Below are 13085 nucleotides of genomic sequence, written 5' to 3'. Positions count from 1 at the left end.
TCAGTACAGGGGAACAAGGGTTATGAACCACAAATCCCTCACTCTCCCATCAGCTCAGCCCCAAGAGTTGGAGCCGTCTGCTCAGCAGAGTACCGCCAGCATCATAACTCTCATGGGAACTACAGCTCAGAGCATAAGTTGTCCAATCTGATAGTGTGGCATGGGTTCTCCAGGGCCAGCCATGGAGACCCGGGATTTCCACAGGGGAAGTGAGAGGTGGTGAGAGCTCAAGCAGCTCAGGGCAGGCAGGATGGTGTTGACTTGTGGGAGTCTCGATGCCACAGTCCTAAGTCCAGGTACTCAGGTGTACCACAACTCCTAGCAGAACTTGGAGAGGCACAAGGCTGGGGGTGGCCAGTCTGATGCCAGTCAGGTCAGGGTCTTTTGGTTGACCCGTGCTGGGCGGACGAATGCCTCAAAGTCACACACAGTTAGTTACATTGCGAGGGATCTTTACTTGAGGGTCTTCAGGAGGCAGCTAAAGGAGGGAGCAGCAAAGAAGTTCTGGGAATCACAGGGGTAGTGGACGGTGAGGTGGTGCAGGGGAATGTCAAAGGTGAGGCAGACCATTTTGCCCAAGCCCAGGAGTCTTCTGATTGTCTGATGGTCAGCAGGATGCTGCATGTGACAGAAAGGCACTGAGATCAGTGTGTGTAGATTCCATTTAGGCCCAGCACAGTAACTCACACCTGTAATCCCAGAACTTTGGGAGGCTGAGACAGGCAGATCACTGGGGGTCAGGAGTTTGAGACCAGCCTGGCCAACATGGCAAAACCGCGTCTCTACTAAAAATGCAAAAATTAACTGGGCATAGTGGCGGACGTCTGTAATTCCAGCTATTTGGGAGGGTAAGGCAGGAGAATCGCTTGAACCCAGGAGGTGGAGGTTGCAGTGAGCAGAGATCATGCCACTGCACTCCAGCCTGAGTGACGGAGCGAGACTCTGCTCAAAAGAAAAAGAAATAAAAATTCCATTTCAGGCTGAGTCTTTTCACCATCATTTATAGGAATGGATCAAGTTCACAGAATCCCTAAAGCTTCCTTTCCTCATCTGTCAGGCAGAAAAACACATATGTGGGCTACAGGAGCCCAGTGGAGATGCAGGCATAAGGGACAAATCCAGGCAGGATAATGCAACATCAGCTGAGGTGGGCAGGCTGCAGGAGTCCCCGACATGCCTGTATCATCAGCAAACCATCTATCTCTTTCATCATTCTTTGTGCCTGCTCCCTGACCCTCTGTTTCAGAATCATGTATTTCTCAGGTAATTAACTTACCTGGAACGCAAAACAACCATTAGGACAGGGAATTAGAGATGGGTAATTCGTGTTCACCAAGCTGTTGAGCACAGAGCTTATATTCTGAAATGTGCAGGTTTGCTGAGCATTCCCCTCTTCAGTGCCCACTTCACTTCCCTACTTCCCACCATCTTCTTAACAATTATCTTGTTTTTGGGTCGGGTGTGGTGGCTCACGCCTGTAATCCTGACACTTTGGGAGGCCGAAGTGGGTGGATCACCTGAGGTCAGGAATTTGAGACCAGCCTGGCCAATACGGTGAAACCCTGCCTCTACCAAAAATAATTAGCCAGGTGTGGTGACCCACACCTGTAATCCCAGCTACTCAGGAGGCTGAGGCAGGAGAATTGCTTGAACCCAGGAGGCGGAGGTTGCAGCAAGCCGAGATGACACCACTGCACTCCAGCCTGGGCGATAAAAGTGAAATTTCATCTCAGAAAAAGCAAAATTATCTTGTTTGTATTTTTTATTTATTCTTTTTTTAGCAGGGGTCTTTGCTATGTTACCCAGACTGGTCTTAAACTCCTGGGCTCAAATTGTCCTCTTGCCTCAGATTCCCAAAGTGCTAGGATTACAGGCATGAGCCAGCATCCCTGGCCTATTTCTCATCATCTTAACTTAGACACACATCCTCAGGAAGAATTCACAAATGCACCCTCACTAAATCTGAACCCTCCAGTAGCTAGCTTCCTAGCATGGCAGCCTCTCTATAGCATCTACTCCAGCTGATTCCTCGGTCTTCATTGGGATGAATGTGTGATACCCATTTCAGGACAGAGCTTCCAACAGGGAAATGCACTGACATTCTAGTGTCCCCTTTACTGTTCCATCCTCATAGGCTGGCTCACAGTAGATGCCCACTAGCGTTTACTGTAACAAGAAAGGCTCTGCTGTGGTCTGCAGAGAAAGCTCACCACCCTTCCTCACCTGAGCAGCTGGTCCAGGTGGCCTTCAAGGAAAGATACAGAGTTCATATAAAGCTTTTGGAGGTAGCGCAGCTTGAGGAACTGAGAAGTGAACTGGGTAACAAACTCCTTCTTCTTCTCTGGGGAAATGTAGCGAGAGACATCCACATCAGAGAGAACGAGCCTGTGAAGATTCCTCATCTGGCCCAGGTATGGGGTAAACTCTGCCAGGACGGGTAGTGTCCAATTGCAATTCACTTCCACCTCCTGGATACAGTCTAGGTTGACTATTTTCAGGACGTTTCTGATATTGTGGAGGGGCATTCCCAACATTTTCAGCTTCTTACAGCACAGGTGTAGTAAACCTTCCCTTTGCTTGACCCATAGAAAGAGGCAGGTGAGGCATTCATCCAGAGTCCTGGTCTTGAGGCAAAGGTCCATGAACACTGTCAAGGGCTGCTGTCCTCTCATCCTTGGACAGTCCTGCACTGGTTTTCTGTTCCACATATCATTTGGTAAGCACCCGCCGGCCATGACTTCAGACCAAACCATCCAGAAGTTCTCACTGACATCCTGTAAATCTAGCACTTGAAGCTTCCACCTCCTGTGGAAAAATAGAAGAGAAGCTGAGAATGTAAGGACCCACTTCTGAACTTATACTTCACATCCTGGATATCAGCTTCTCTCCTCCCTGCTTCTTCTCCCTCTCTCTGACTTTTCTCCACACTGGTTTACCCTTGAATCCTGCCCAGTTCCACTGTTTTTTTTGTTTTGTTTTGTTTTTTGTTTTTTGGTTTTTTTTGAGATAAAGTCTTCCTCTGTTGCCCAGGCTGGAGTGCAGTGGTGCAATCTCAGCTCACTGCAACCTCCAGCTCCTGGGTTCAAGCAATTCTCCTGCCTCAACCTCCCAAGTAGCTGGGATTACAGGTGTCTGCCACCATGCCCAGCTAATTTTTGTATTTTTAACTGATTCGGGGTTTCACCATGTTGAGAGGTGAGGCCAGTTGGACTTCCTGGGTCGAGTGGGTACTTGGGGAACTTTCCTGTCTTACATGAGGATTGTAAAATGCACCAATCGGTGCTCTGTAACATGCACCAATCAGCAGGATTCTAAAAGTAGCCAATAGTGGAGAGTATTGAAAAAAGGGCAATCTGATAGGACAGAAATGGAACATGGGAGAGGACAATAAGGGAATAAAAGCTGGCCACTCCAGCCAGCAGTGACAGTCCACTTAGGTTCCCTTCCATGCTGTGGAGACTTTGTCTTTATGCTCTTCACAATAAACCTTGCTACCGCTTATTCTTTGGATCTGTGCCATTTTTAAGAGCTGTAACAATCACTTCAAGGTCTGCGGCTTCATTCTTGAAGTCAGTGAGACCACAAACCCACCAGCAGGAACCAGCTTTGGACAAATCTGGGGGGCTCGTCTGGGATCTCACCACATGATGAGTACCATCAGACCCCTTTCACTTGCTATTCTGTCCTATTTTTCCTTAGAATTCGGGGGCTAATTACTGGGCACCTATCAGCCGGTTAAAAGCGACTAGCACAGCTGCTGGACTAAAGACATGGGTCTCAGGCTTTCTGGGAAAGGGCCCACTAACACCCCCGACTCTTTGGAGTTGGGAGCATTGGTTTGCCTGAAACCAGCTTCTACTTTTCCTGCATTTCTGGGCTGAGCCGAGGGTCAACAGAGAGGAAAGCCATTCAGCTCCGGGGTCCCAACAAAAAAGTTGGTTAACTCTGAAGCCATGAGTGGAGCTCTCAAAGTTACGCTGCCCAAGTGAGACCTGCCCATCTATCCTATCTATCCTGACCCTTGCCTCCTGGGTCCTAATGCCTGTCAGACAAACTTCCTCCCACTTCTTTTTCCGAGGCTAGTCCTGCATCTAGAAACCACTTCCTGTCCCTGGTGCTCTTCTAGTTTCTTCTATAAGGATTATTTCTAATATAAATTTCGGGACACTGTTCCCTTCTTTAGGCACCTGGGCTCACCAATCAGAAAGACAATTTTTGCCCACAGCCCTGTTGTGAGGGGGACAATCTGGAATTTTAGGATCCCTCCTCAGACTAGCAGGTCTAACAAAGGCTATTCCTGAAGCTAGGATATGGGGAGCCTCAGAAATTATAGACTCCAAAATTGAGGGGGATAGCCTTCCTAGTCATATGATGAGAAGTGAGGACAAAAGGCATCACTCTTCCAACCCTGGAGATCCCTTCCCTCCCTCAGGGTATGGTCCTCCACTTGAGAAATATCATCTTTATAAGACAAGGGTAAGGTCCCAATATCAACAGGAGAAAAAGCTTAGCACTAATTAGCAGGTTTTCAAGAATGCATTGGTAAGGGCCACTAAATCCGACCTTTCTTGGTCCTCTTTGTGGTCTAAGAGGAATGGCAAGGGTGCAGGTTTTTGAGAATGCATTGGTAAAGGCCACTAAATCCAACCTTCCTCAGTCCTCTTCGTGGTCAGGAGGAAAACAGGTGTTTCCGCTGCTGCTTCGGTGAGTACAACTATTCCGAACAGCAGGGTTCAGGGACCATTGTGGGTTCTTGGATGGGGGAAAAAATAGACCAAAACCACAGGTGTTTTTTTTCTGTTTTAGATAGGAAACACTCAGGCATCAACAAGCTCACCCTTGAAATACATTCTAAGCCATTGGGACCAATTTGACCCACAAACCCTGAAAAAGAAGCAGCTTATTTTTTTCTGCACTACAGCCTGGCCCCATTATTATCTCTCTGAGAGGGAAAAATGGCCACCTGAGGGAAGTATAAATTACAATACTATCCTGCAGCTTGACCTTTCCTGCAAGAGGGAAAGCAAATGGAGTGAAATACCTCATGTCCAAGCTTTCTTTTCATTGAAGGATAATCCACAACTATGCAAAGCTTGCAATCTACATTCCACAGGAGGACCTCTCAGCTTACACCCATATCCTAGCCTCCCTACAGCTCTCCTTCCTATTAATGATGAGCCTCCTCTAATCTCCCCCACCCAGAAGGAAACAAGAAAAGAAGTCTCCAAGGGACCACAACCCCCCATCCCAGGCTATCGGTTATGACCCCTTCAAGCTGTAAGGAGAGGGGAATTTGGCAATTCAGGTACATGTCCCCTTCTCACCTCTGATTTAAAGCAGATCAAGGTAGACCTGGGGAAGTTTTCAGATGATCCTGATAGGTATATAGATGTCCTACAGGGTCCAGGGCAAACCTTTGACCTCACTTGGAGAGATATCATGCTATTGTTAGATCAAACCCTGGCCTTAAATGAAAAAAATGTGGCTTTAGCTGCAGCCTGAGAGTTTGGAGATACCTGGTATCTTAGTCAAGTAAATGATAGAATGACAGTTGAAGAAAGGGACAAATTCTATACTGGTCAGCAAGCCATCCCCAGTATGGATCCCCACTGGGACCTCAACTCAGATCATGGGGACTGGAGTCGCAAACATCTGTTGACCTGTGTTTTAGAAGGACTAAGGAGAAACGGGAAAAACCCCATAAATTATTCAATGATGTCCACCATAACTCAGGAAAAGGAAGAAAATCCTACTGCCTTCCTCAAGCGCCTATGGGAGGCCTTAAGAAAATATACTCCTTTGTCACCTGACTCCCGCAAGGGTCAATTGATCCTAAGTTTATTACCTAATCAGCCGCAGATATCAGGAGAAAACTCCAAAAGTTAGCCCGGGGCCCTGGACAGAATTTTGAGGCTTTATTCAACCTGGCAACCTCGGTGTTCTATAATAGAGACCAAGACGAACAGTTCAAAAAGGAAAAACAAGATAAGAGAAAGGCCACAGCCTTAGTCATGGTCCTCAGACAAACAAACCTTGGTGGTTCAGAGAAGACAGAAAATGGAGCAGACCAATCATCTGGTAAGGCTTTTTTATCAGTGTGGTTTGCCCGGACATTTGTCCAGTGAGAAACAAGACACCCCCTCACCTATGTCCACTATGCCAAGGCAATCACTGGAAGGCACACTGCCCCAGAGGACAAAGGTTCTCTGGGCCAGAAGCCCCCAACCAGATAATCCAACAACAGGATTGAGGGCACCTGGGGCAAGTGCCAGCTCATATCATCACCCTCACTGAGCCCTGGGTAAGTTTAACCATTGAAGGCCAGGAAATTGACTTCCTCCTGGACACTGGCACAGCTTTCTCAGTGTTAATCTCCTGCCCTAGATGGCTGTCCTCAGGGTCCATTACCATCCGAGGAATCCTGGGACAGCCTGTAACCAGGTATTTCTCCCGCCTCCTCAGTTGTAATTGGGGGACTTTGCTCTTTTCACATGCCTTTCTTGTTATGCCTGAAAGTCCCACACCCTTATTAGGGAGGGACATATTAGCCAAAGCTGGAGCTATTATCTATATGAATATGGGGAACAAGTTAGCCATTTGTTGTCCTCTACTTGAGGAGGGAATCAACCCTGAAGTCTGGGCATTGGAAGGACAATTTGGAAGGGTAAAAAATGCCCGCCTAGTCCAAATCAGGCTAAAAGAACCCAACACTTTTCCTTATCAAAAGCAATATCCCTTAAGGCCTGAAGCTCGTAAAGGATTGCAGGATATTGTTAGACATTTAAAAATTCAAGTCTTAGTAAGAAAATGCAGCAGTCCCTGCAACACCCCAATTCTAGGAGTGCAAAAACCAAATGGTCAGTGGAGACCTAGTGCCATCAATGAGACAGTAATTCCTCTATATACTCATCTAGTAGGATGGCAACCAGAGGCAGAAACAGCCTTCAAAACCTTAAAGCAGGCCCTAGTACAAGCTCTAGCCTTAAGCCTTCCCACAGGACAAAACTTCTCTGTATATGTCACATACAGAGTGGGAATAGCTCTTGGAGTCTTTACTCAGACTGTGGGAGAACCCCACAACCAGCGGCATACCTAAGTAAGGAAATTGATGTAGCAGCAAAAGGCTGGCCTCACAGTTTACGGGTAATTGCGGCAGTGGCCATCTTAGTATCAGAGGCTATCAAATAATACAAGGAAAGGATCTCACTGGACTACTTATGATGTAAATGGCATACTAGGTGCCAAAGGAAATTTATGGCTATCAGGCAACCACCTGCTTAGATACCAGGTGCTACTCTTTGAGGGACCGGTGCTTCGAATATGCACATAGTGACCCTCAACCCGGCTACTTTTCTCCCAGAGGATGGGGAACCAATTGAGCCTGACTGCAAACAAATTGTAGCCAAGACTTATGCCGCCTGAGAGGATCTCTTAGAAATCCCCTTAGCTAATCCTGACCTTAACCCATAAACCGATGAAAACTCATTTGTGGGGAATGGGATACGAAGGGCAGGTTATGCCATGGTTAGTGACGTAACAGTACTTGAAAGTAAGCCTCTTCCCCCAGGGACCAGCCCCCAGTTAGCAGAACTAGTGGCACTTACCCGAGTGTTAGAACTGGGAAAGGAAAAAATAATAAATGTGTATACAGATAGCAAGTAGGCTTATCTAATCATACATGCCCATGCGGCAATATGGAAAGAAATGGAGTGCCTAACCTCTGGGGGAACCCCCATTAAATAACACAAGGAAATCATGGAGTTATTGCACACAGTGCAAAAACCCAAGGAGGTGGCAGTCTTACACTGCTGAAACCATCAAAAAGGTAAAGAGAAAAGGCAGAAGGAGACTGTCAGGCAGACACTGAGGCCAAAATTGCTGCCAGGCAGAACCTCCCATTAGAAATTCCTGTGGAAGGACACTTGGTATGGAACAACCCTCTCCAAGAGATTAAGCCCCAGTATTTCCCGACAGAAACAGAATGGGGACTTTCACGGGGGCATAGTTTTCTCCTCCCGGGGTGGTCAACGATAGAAGAGGGAAAGGTACTCATACCCGAAGCCAGCCAGTGGTAAATACTTAAGACCCTCCAGTAAACTTTTCATATGGGTATTGAGAGCACTCATCAAATGGCCAAATCCCTATTTACAGGGCCAAATCTCCTCCTGACCATCTGACAAGTAGTCAAAGCCTATGAGGTGTGCCAAAGGAATAATCCCTTGGTTCATCATAAGGCCTCTCTGGGGGAACAAAGAATAGGGCACTATCCCAGAGAGGACTGGCAGTTAGACTGGTTTAACAGAGAGTGGGTTAAGTTGAGAGTCTTGTAGAGGTATATAAGTTTTCAATTATTATTGTTAGACTTCACGCATATGCCTAAGTCAAGGGGATTTCAATACTTGTTGGTCTGTGTTGATACCTCTACAAATTGGAGAGAAGCCTTCTCCTGCAAGACAGAGAAGGCTCAGGAAGTGGTTAAAGTCCTAATTCATGAAATAATTCCTAGATTTGGGCTTCCCCAAAGTGACAATGATCTGGCTTTTAAAGCCACGATAACTCAGGGAATTTCCAGGGCCCTAGGGATACAATATCACCTTTACTGCACCTGGAGGCCACAATCCTCAGGGAAGGTCGGGAAGGCAAAAGAAACACTCAAGAGACACTTAAGGATACTAACGAGAAACTCATCTCCCATGGCCTACTCTCTTGCCCACTGCCTTGTTGAGAATCCGAAATTCTCCTCACAAAATGGGGCTTGGTCCATATGAAATACTGTATGGACAACATTTTCTCACAAATGACCTCCTACTTGATCAGGAAATGGCCAACCTGGTCAAGGATATAACTTCCTTGACAAAATATCAACAAAACCTTAAAAACCTACCCGATGGATGTCACAGAGACAAGGGAATAGAGTTGTTCCAACCGGGAGATCTAGTGTTGGACAAGTCCCTCCCCTCTACCTCCCCATCTATGAATTCCTTGTGGGAAAGACCATACTTGGTAATCATTTCTACCCCTACTTCAGTTAAGGTGGCAGGAGTGGAATATTGGATTCACCACAGCCAAGTTAAACTTTGGACACCCCCTGAAGAACCTATGGGACCCTCAGCTCAGGAGTCCCAAGATCAGCCAGATCAGCCTCAATACAACTGTGAACCACTGGAGGACTTGCGTCTCCTATTTTGGAAGGAAACATCCCAGACTAAAAAGGCTCCTACAACTGATCCTGAGGAAAAACCCCTTCCTCCTTAAAAAGATAAGTGAAGGCCAGGCGCGGTGGCTCCCGCCTGTAATCCCAGCACTTTGGGAGGCGGAGGAGAGCGGATCACGAGGTCAGGGGATCAAGACCATCCTGGCTAACGCGGTGAAACCCCGTCTCTACCAAAAATACAAAAAATTAGCTGGATTTGGTGGTGGGTGCCTGTAGTCCCAGCTACTTGGAAGGCTGAGGCAGGAGAATGGTGTGAACCCGGGAGATGGAGCTTGCAGTGAGCCGAGATCGCACCACTGCACTCTAGCCTGGGCGACATAGAGAGACTCCGTCTCAAAAAAAAAAAAAAAAAAAAAAAAAATTATAAAATAATTATAAACACAAATCACCCCACACACTTTTCAACCAAACCAATCCTAACCTTCCCCTGGCAAATGACTGTTGGCTTTGTATCTCTCATCCGGCCCTTCTTTCATTGCCCTCCCCTTTCCGCCAAAAAACTGGGTCTTTACTAACTTAACTTACCACCCCCATTATGAAGGAAAAGACCCTCTCCAACTTCTAAATATGCAATCATTAGCCGACTTCCCCATCTCTGATAGGACCAAAAATACCCTAACAGGATGCACAATCCAGCTTGTATGCTCTTACATTTCCAACCTCACCTGTCACATGAGCAATGAAAAACCCATATGCGGCCCTGTAACCATGAATAACATCTTAACTTTCTAAGTCCCTTTATGCATCCAACCCAATCTGTTATCAGGCCTGCAGAGTAATTACACCCTACAGCTTCAAGTCCCCATTGATCATAGTGACTTCCGAGTCACCCAAACAGCTCCATTCAGACAGCTTGTCTGCTTCTCAGGGACCCCAAAAGCCATCACCTCCTCCCTGCTTAACAAACAGTCTGGGTTTGGTAATGGCAAACATATTCCCTGCATGACCATTCACCCCTGGAACCCCCTGCAGCAGCGCCGCCACCACTAGTGAATGCCTTCTCATCTCCTCTTTCAATTACTTTCTTGAATGGTTCCTAGTAGATACAAAATTTTTCTTCTCCAATGGGAAAATAGAACACAGGGAGCCACTCAGTTTGCTCCCAGTGCCCCTTTCCAGCCGCTCACGGGAACTACCTTGGCAAGTACTCTAGGAGTATGGAAACTGAAAACAACAAACTCACACTGCTTTTTAACGTACACAACCAGTTCTGCCTACCCAGCCAAGGCATATTCTATAAGAATATGGAATTTCAACCTATATCTGCCTCCCCACCAACTGGACAGGCACCTGCACCTTAGTCTTCCTAAGTCCCAACATTGACATTGCCCCAGGAAATCAGACCCTATCAGTGCCCCTCGAAGCTCAAGTCTGTCAGTGCAGAGTCATACAACTAATAACCCTACTTATAGGGTTAGGAATGGCCACAGTTACAGGAACCAGAATAGCTAGTTTATCTAAATCATTATCCTACTACCACGCTGAAAGGATTTCTCAGGCAGTTTGCAAGAAATAACAAAATCTATCCTTAATCTACAATCCCAAATAGACCCTTTGGCAGCAGTGACTCTCCAAAACTGCCAAGGCCCAGGCCTCCTCATTGCTGAGAAAGGAGGACTTTGCACCTTCTTAGGAGAAGAGTGTTGTTTTTACACTAACCAGTCAGGGATAGTATGAGATGCTGCCCGGTGTTTACAGGAAAAGGCTTCTGACGTCAGACAACGCCTTTCCAACTCTTATACCAACCTCTGGAGTTGGGTGACCTGGCTTCTCCCCTTTCTACATCCAGTGACACCCATCTTGTTATTACTCGCCTTCGGGCCCTGTATTTTTAACCTCCTTGTCAAATTTGTTTCCTCCAGGATCAAGGTCATCAAGCTACAGACAGTCTTACAAATGGAACCCCAAATGAGCTCCACTCACAACTTCTACTTAGAACCTCTGGACTGACCCACTGGCCCTTTGACTGGCCTAGAGAGCTCCCCTCTGGAGGATGCTACAACTGCAGGGCTCCTTCTTTGCCTCTATCCAGCGGGAAGTAGCTAGAGCGGTCACCACCCAGTTCCCAACAGCAGTTGGGGTGTCCTGTTTAGAGGGGGGATTGAGAGGTGAGGCCAGTTGGACTTCCTGGGTCGAGTGGGGACTTGGGGAACTTTCCTGTCTTACAAGAGGATTGTAAAATGCACCAATCAGTGCTCTGTAAAACACACCAATCAGCAGGATTCTAAAAGTAGCCAATCATGGGGAGGACTGAAAAAAACGAACTCTGATAGGACAGAAATGGAACATGGGAGGAGACAATAAGGGAATAAAAGCTGGCCACCCCAGTCAGCAGCGGCAACCTGCTTGCTTCCACGGCAACCTTCCATGCTGTGGAAGCTTTGTCCTTTCGCTCTTCACCATAAACCTTGCCACCACTCACTCTTTGGGTTCGTGCCATCTTTAAGGGCTGTAACACTCACCACGAAGGTCCGTGGCTTCATTTTTGAACTCAGCAAGACTACGAATGCACCGGCAGGAACCGATTCTGGAGACAATGTTGGCCAGGCTGGTCTCCAACTCCTGACATCAGGCGATCCACCTGCCTTGGCCTCCCAAAATGCTGGGATTACAGGTGTGAGCCACTGTGCCCAGCCTACTTCCCACTTTCAGTGGTGCCTTTCAGTGCCACTAGAAGAGAGGTTCCTGTTACCTCAGTGGATCCTGTGTGGTGAGCAGTCCTTTCCCTGAGGAGCTGGGCAATGGCCAAGGCCTCTCTGAGCTTCCTCACCAGCACCATCAGAAGCCTGTGGGCCCCCCTTGGACCTCCTCACTCCTCATGACCCAGCTGTTCCTTCTGTTGGACACCTGGGCCCTCCCCACCAGCCCATCTGGGCCACCTCACCTGAGACGAACCCTCTGGGTAACCAGTGCATCAAGCCCATCGAGCACAGCTTGGAAGGTCTCCAGGCAAGGCCTCTTCATCAGAGACCCCAGAGGAAGGCGGAGGAAAGGCCAGGCCTGCACCATCAGCTTCAGGGCCTCACAGTGTCTCCCGCTGAAGGCCTCCATGAACAGCGGGGGAAAAAGTTCCGTGGGCAGCTCCTCCAGGGTGGACATGGTCAAGGCCTGGTCCCTCAGCAGGCTCCGCCCCGCCAGCTCCAGGAGTCTGGGTGGAGTCCGGATGCGCATCTTCATGAATCTGCAAGGAAAAGTTCCAGAGGACAAATGCAGAGAAAAGGCATCACTCTTAGGCCAAGCTCCTGCAATCTCATCTTCTCTCAGGGCCAAAGTCACTGCTCTGGCGAGGGTGAAAGAGTCCTCAGTTTACTCCAATTCTACTCTGTACTCATGGCCACAAAGCCAGCCTTCTGCCTCTGCTGCATCAGCACGAGCGTCTCCCAAGCAGTGAGGAGGCAGGACCCGCACTAGCCCTTCCTCTCTATCCAGTGCTCCAGCCAGTGACTAGTGAGCATGGAGGAACCTGAAAGTTCATCCCTCCCACCTTTGAGGGAAATTTCTAATTACTCAAGGTTCTAAAACATTGGGAATGGGAGTGTCACAAGCCTACGTGCCTACATTCCCAGTTCCTACAAATTAGCTGGTTGGGAACATTCACAGGGCATCCCTAGAATGGGTTCCATTTGCTTTCTTTTCATTATTTAAGCTTTCTTTCTTTCTCTTTCTGTCTCTCTTCTTTCCCTTTCTCTCTCTCTTCTTTCCCTCATCCCTCCCTTCCTCCTTTTTTTTCTTTTTTTTTTTTGTTCGACAGGGTCTTGCTGTGTCACCCAGGCTGGAGTGCAGTGGTACAATCTCCGCTCAGTGCAACCTCGACCTCCCAGGCTCAGAGGATTCTTCCACCTCAGTCTCCCAAGCAGCTGGGACCACAGGC

General features: G+C 47.8%; 1 protein-coding gene across 1 annotated transcript; it reads right to left on the bottom strand.

Moving 5' to 3' along the window:
• Positions 1-1984: 1984 nt before the first annotated feature.
• On the bottom strand, positions 1985-12418 carry LOC101002156 (PRAME family member 20). The gene is made up of 2 exons (XM_031664554.1): positions 12099-12418; positions 1985-2805 (listed from the first exon to the last, which is right to left on the bottom strand). Exons 1-2 carry the CDS (start codon positions 12389-12391, stop codon positions 2220-2222), a joined length of 879 nt encoding a protein of 292 aa, XP_031520414.1. The 5' UTR covers positions 12392-12418; the 3' UTR covers positions 1985-2219.
• Positions 12419-13085: the final 667 nt, after the last annotated feature.

This window comes from Papio anubis, chromosome 1 (assembly GCF_008728515.1).
Source record: "Papio anubis isolate 15944 chromosome 1, Panubis1.0, whole genome shotgun sequence".
NCBI lineage: Eukaryota > Metazoa > Chordata > Mammalia > Primates > Cercopithecidae > Papio > Papio anubis.
This window is presented reverse-complemented; position numbering and strand designations above follow the sequence as displayed.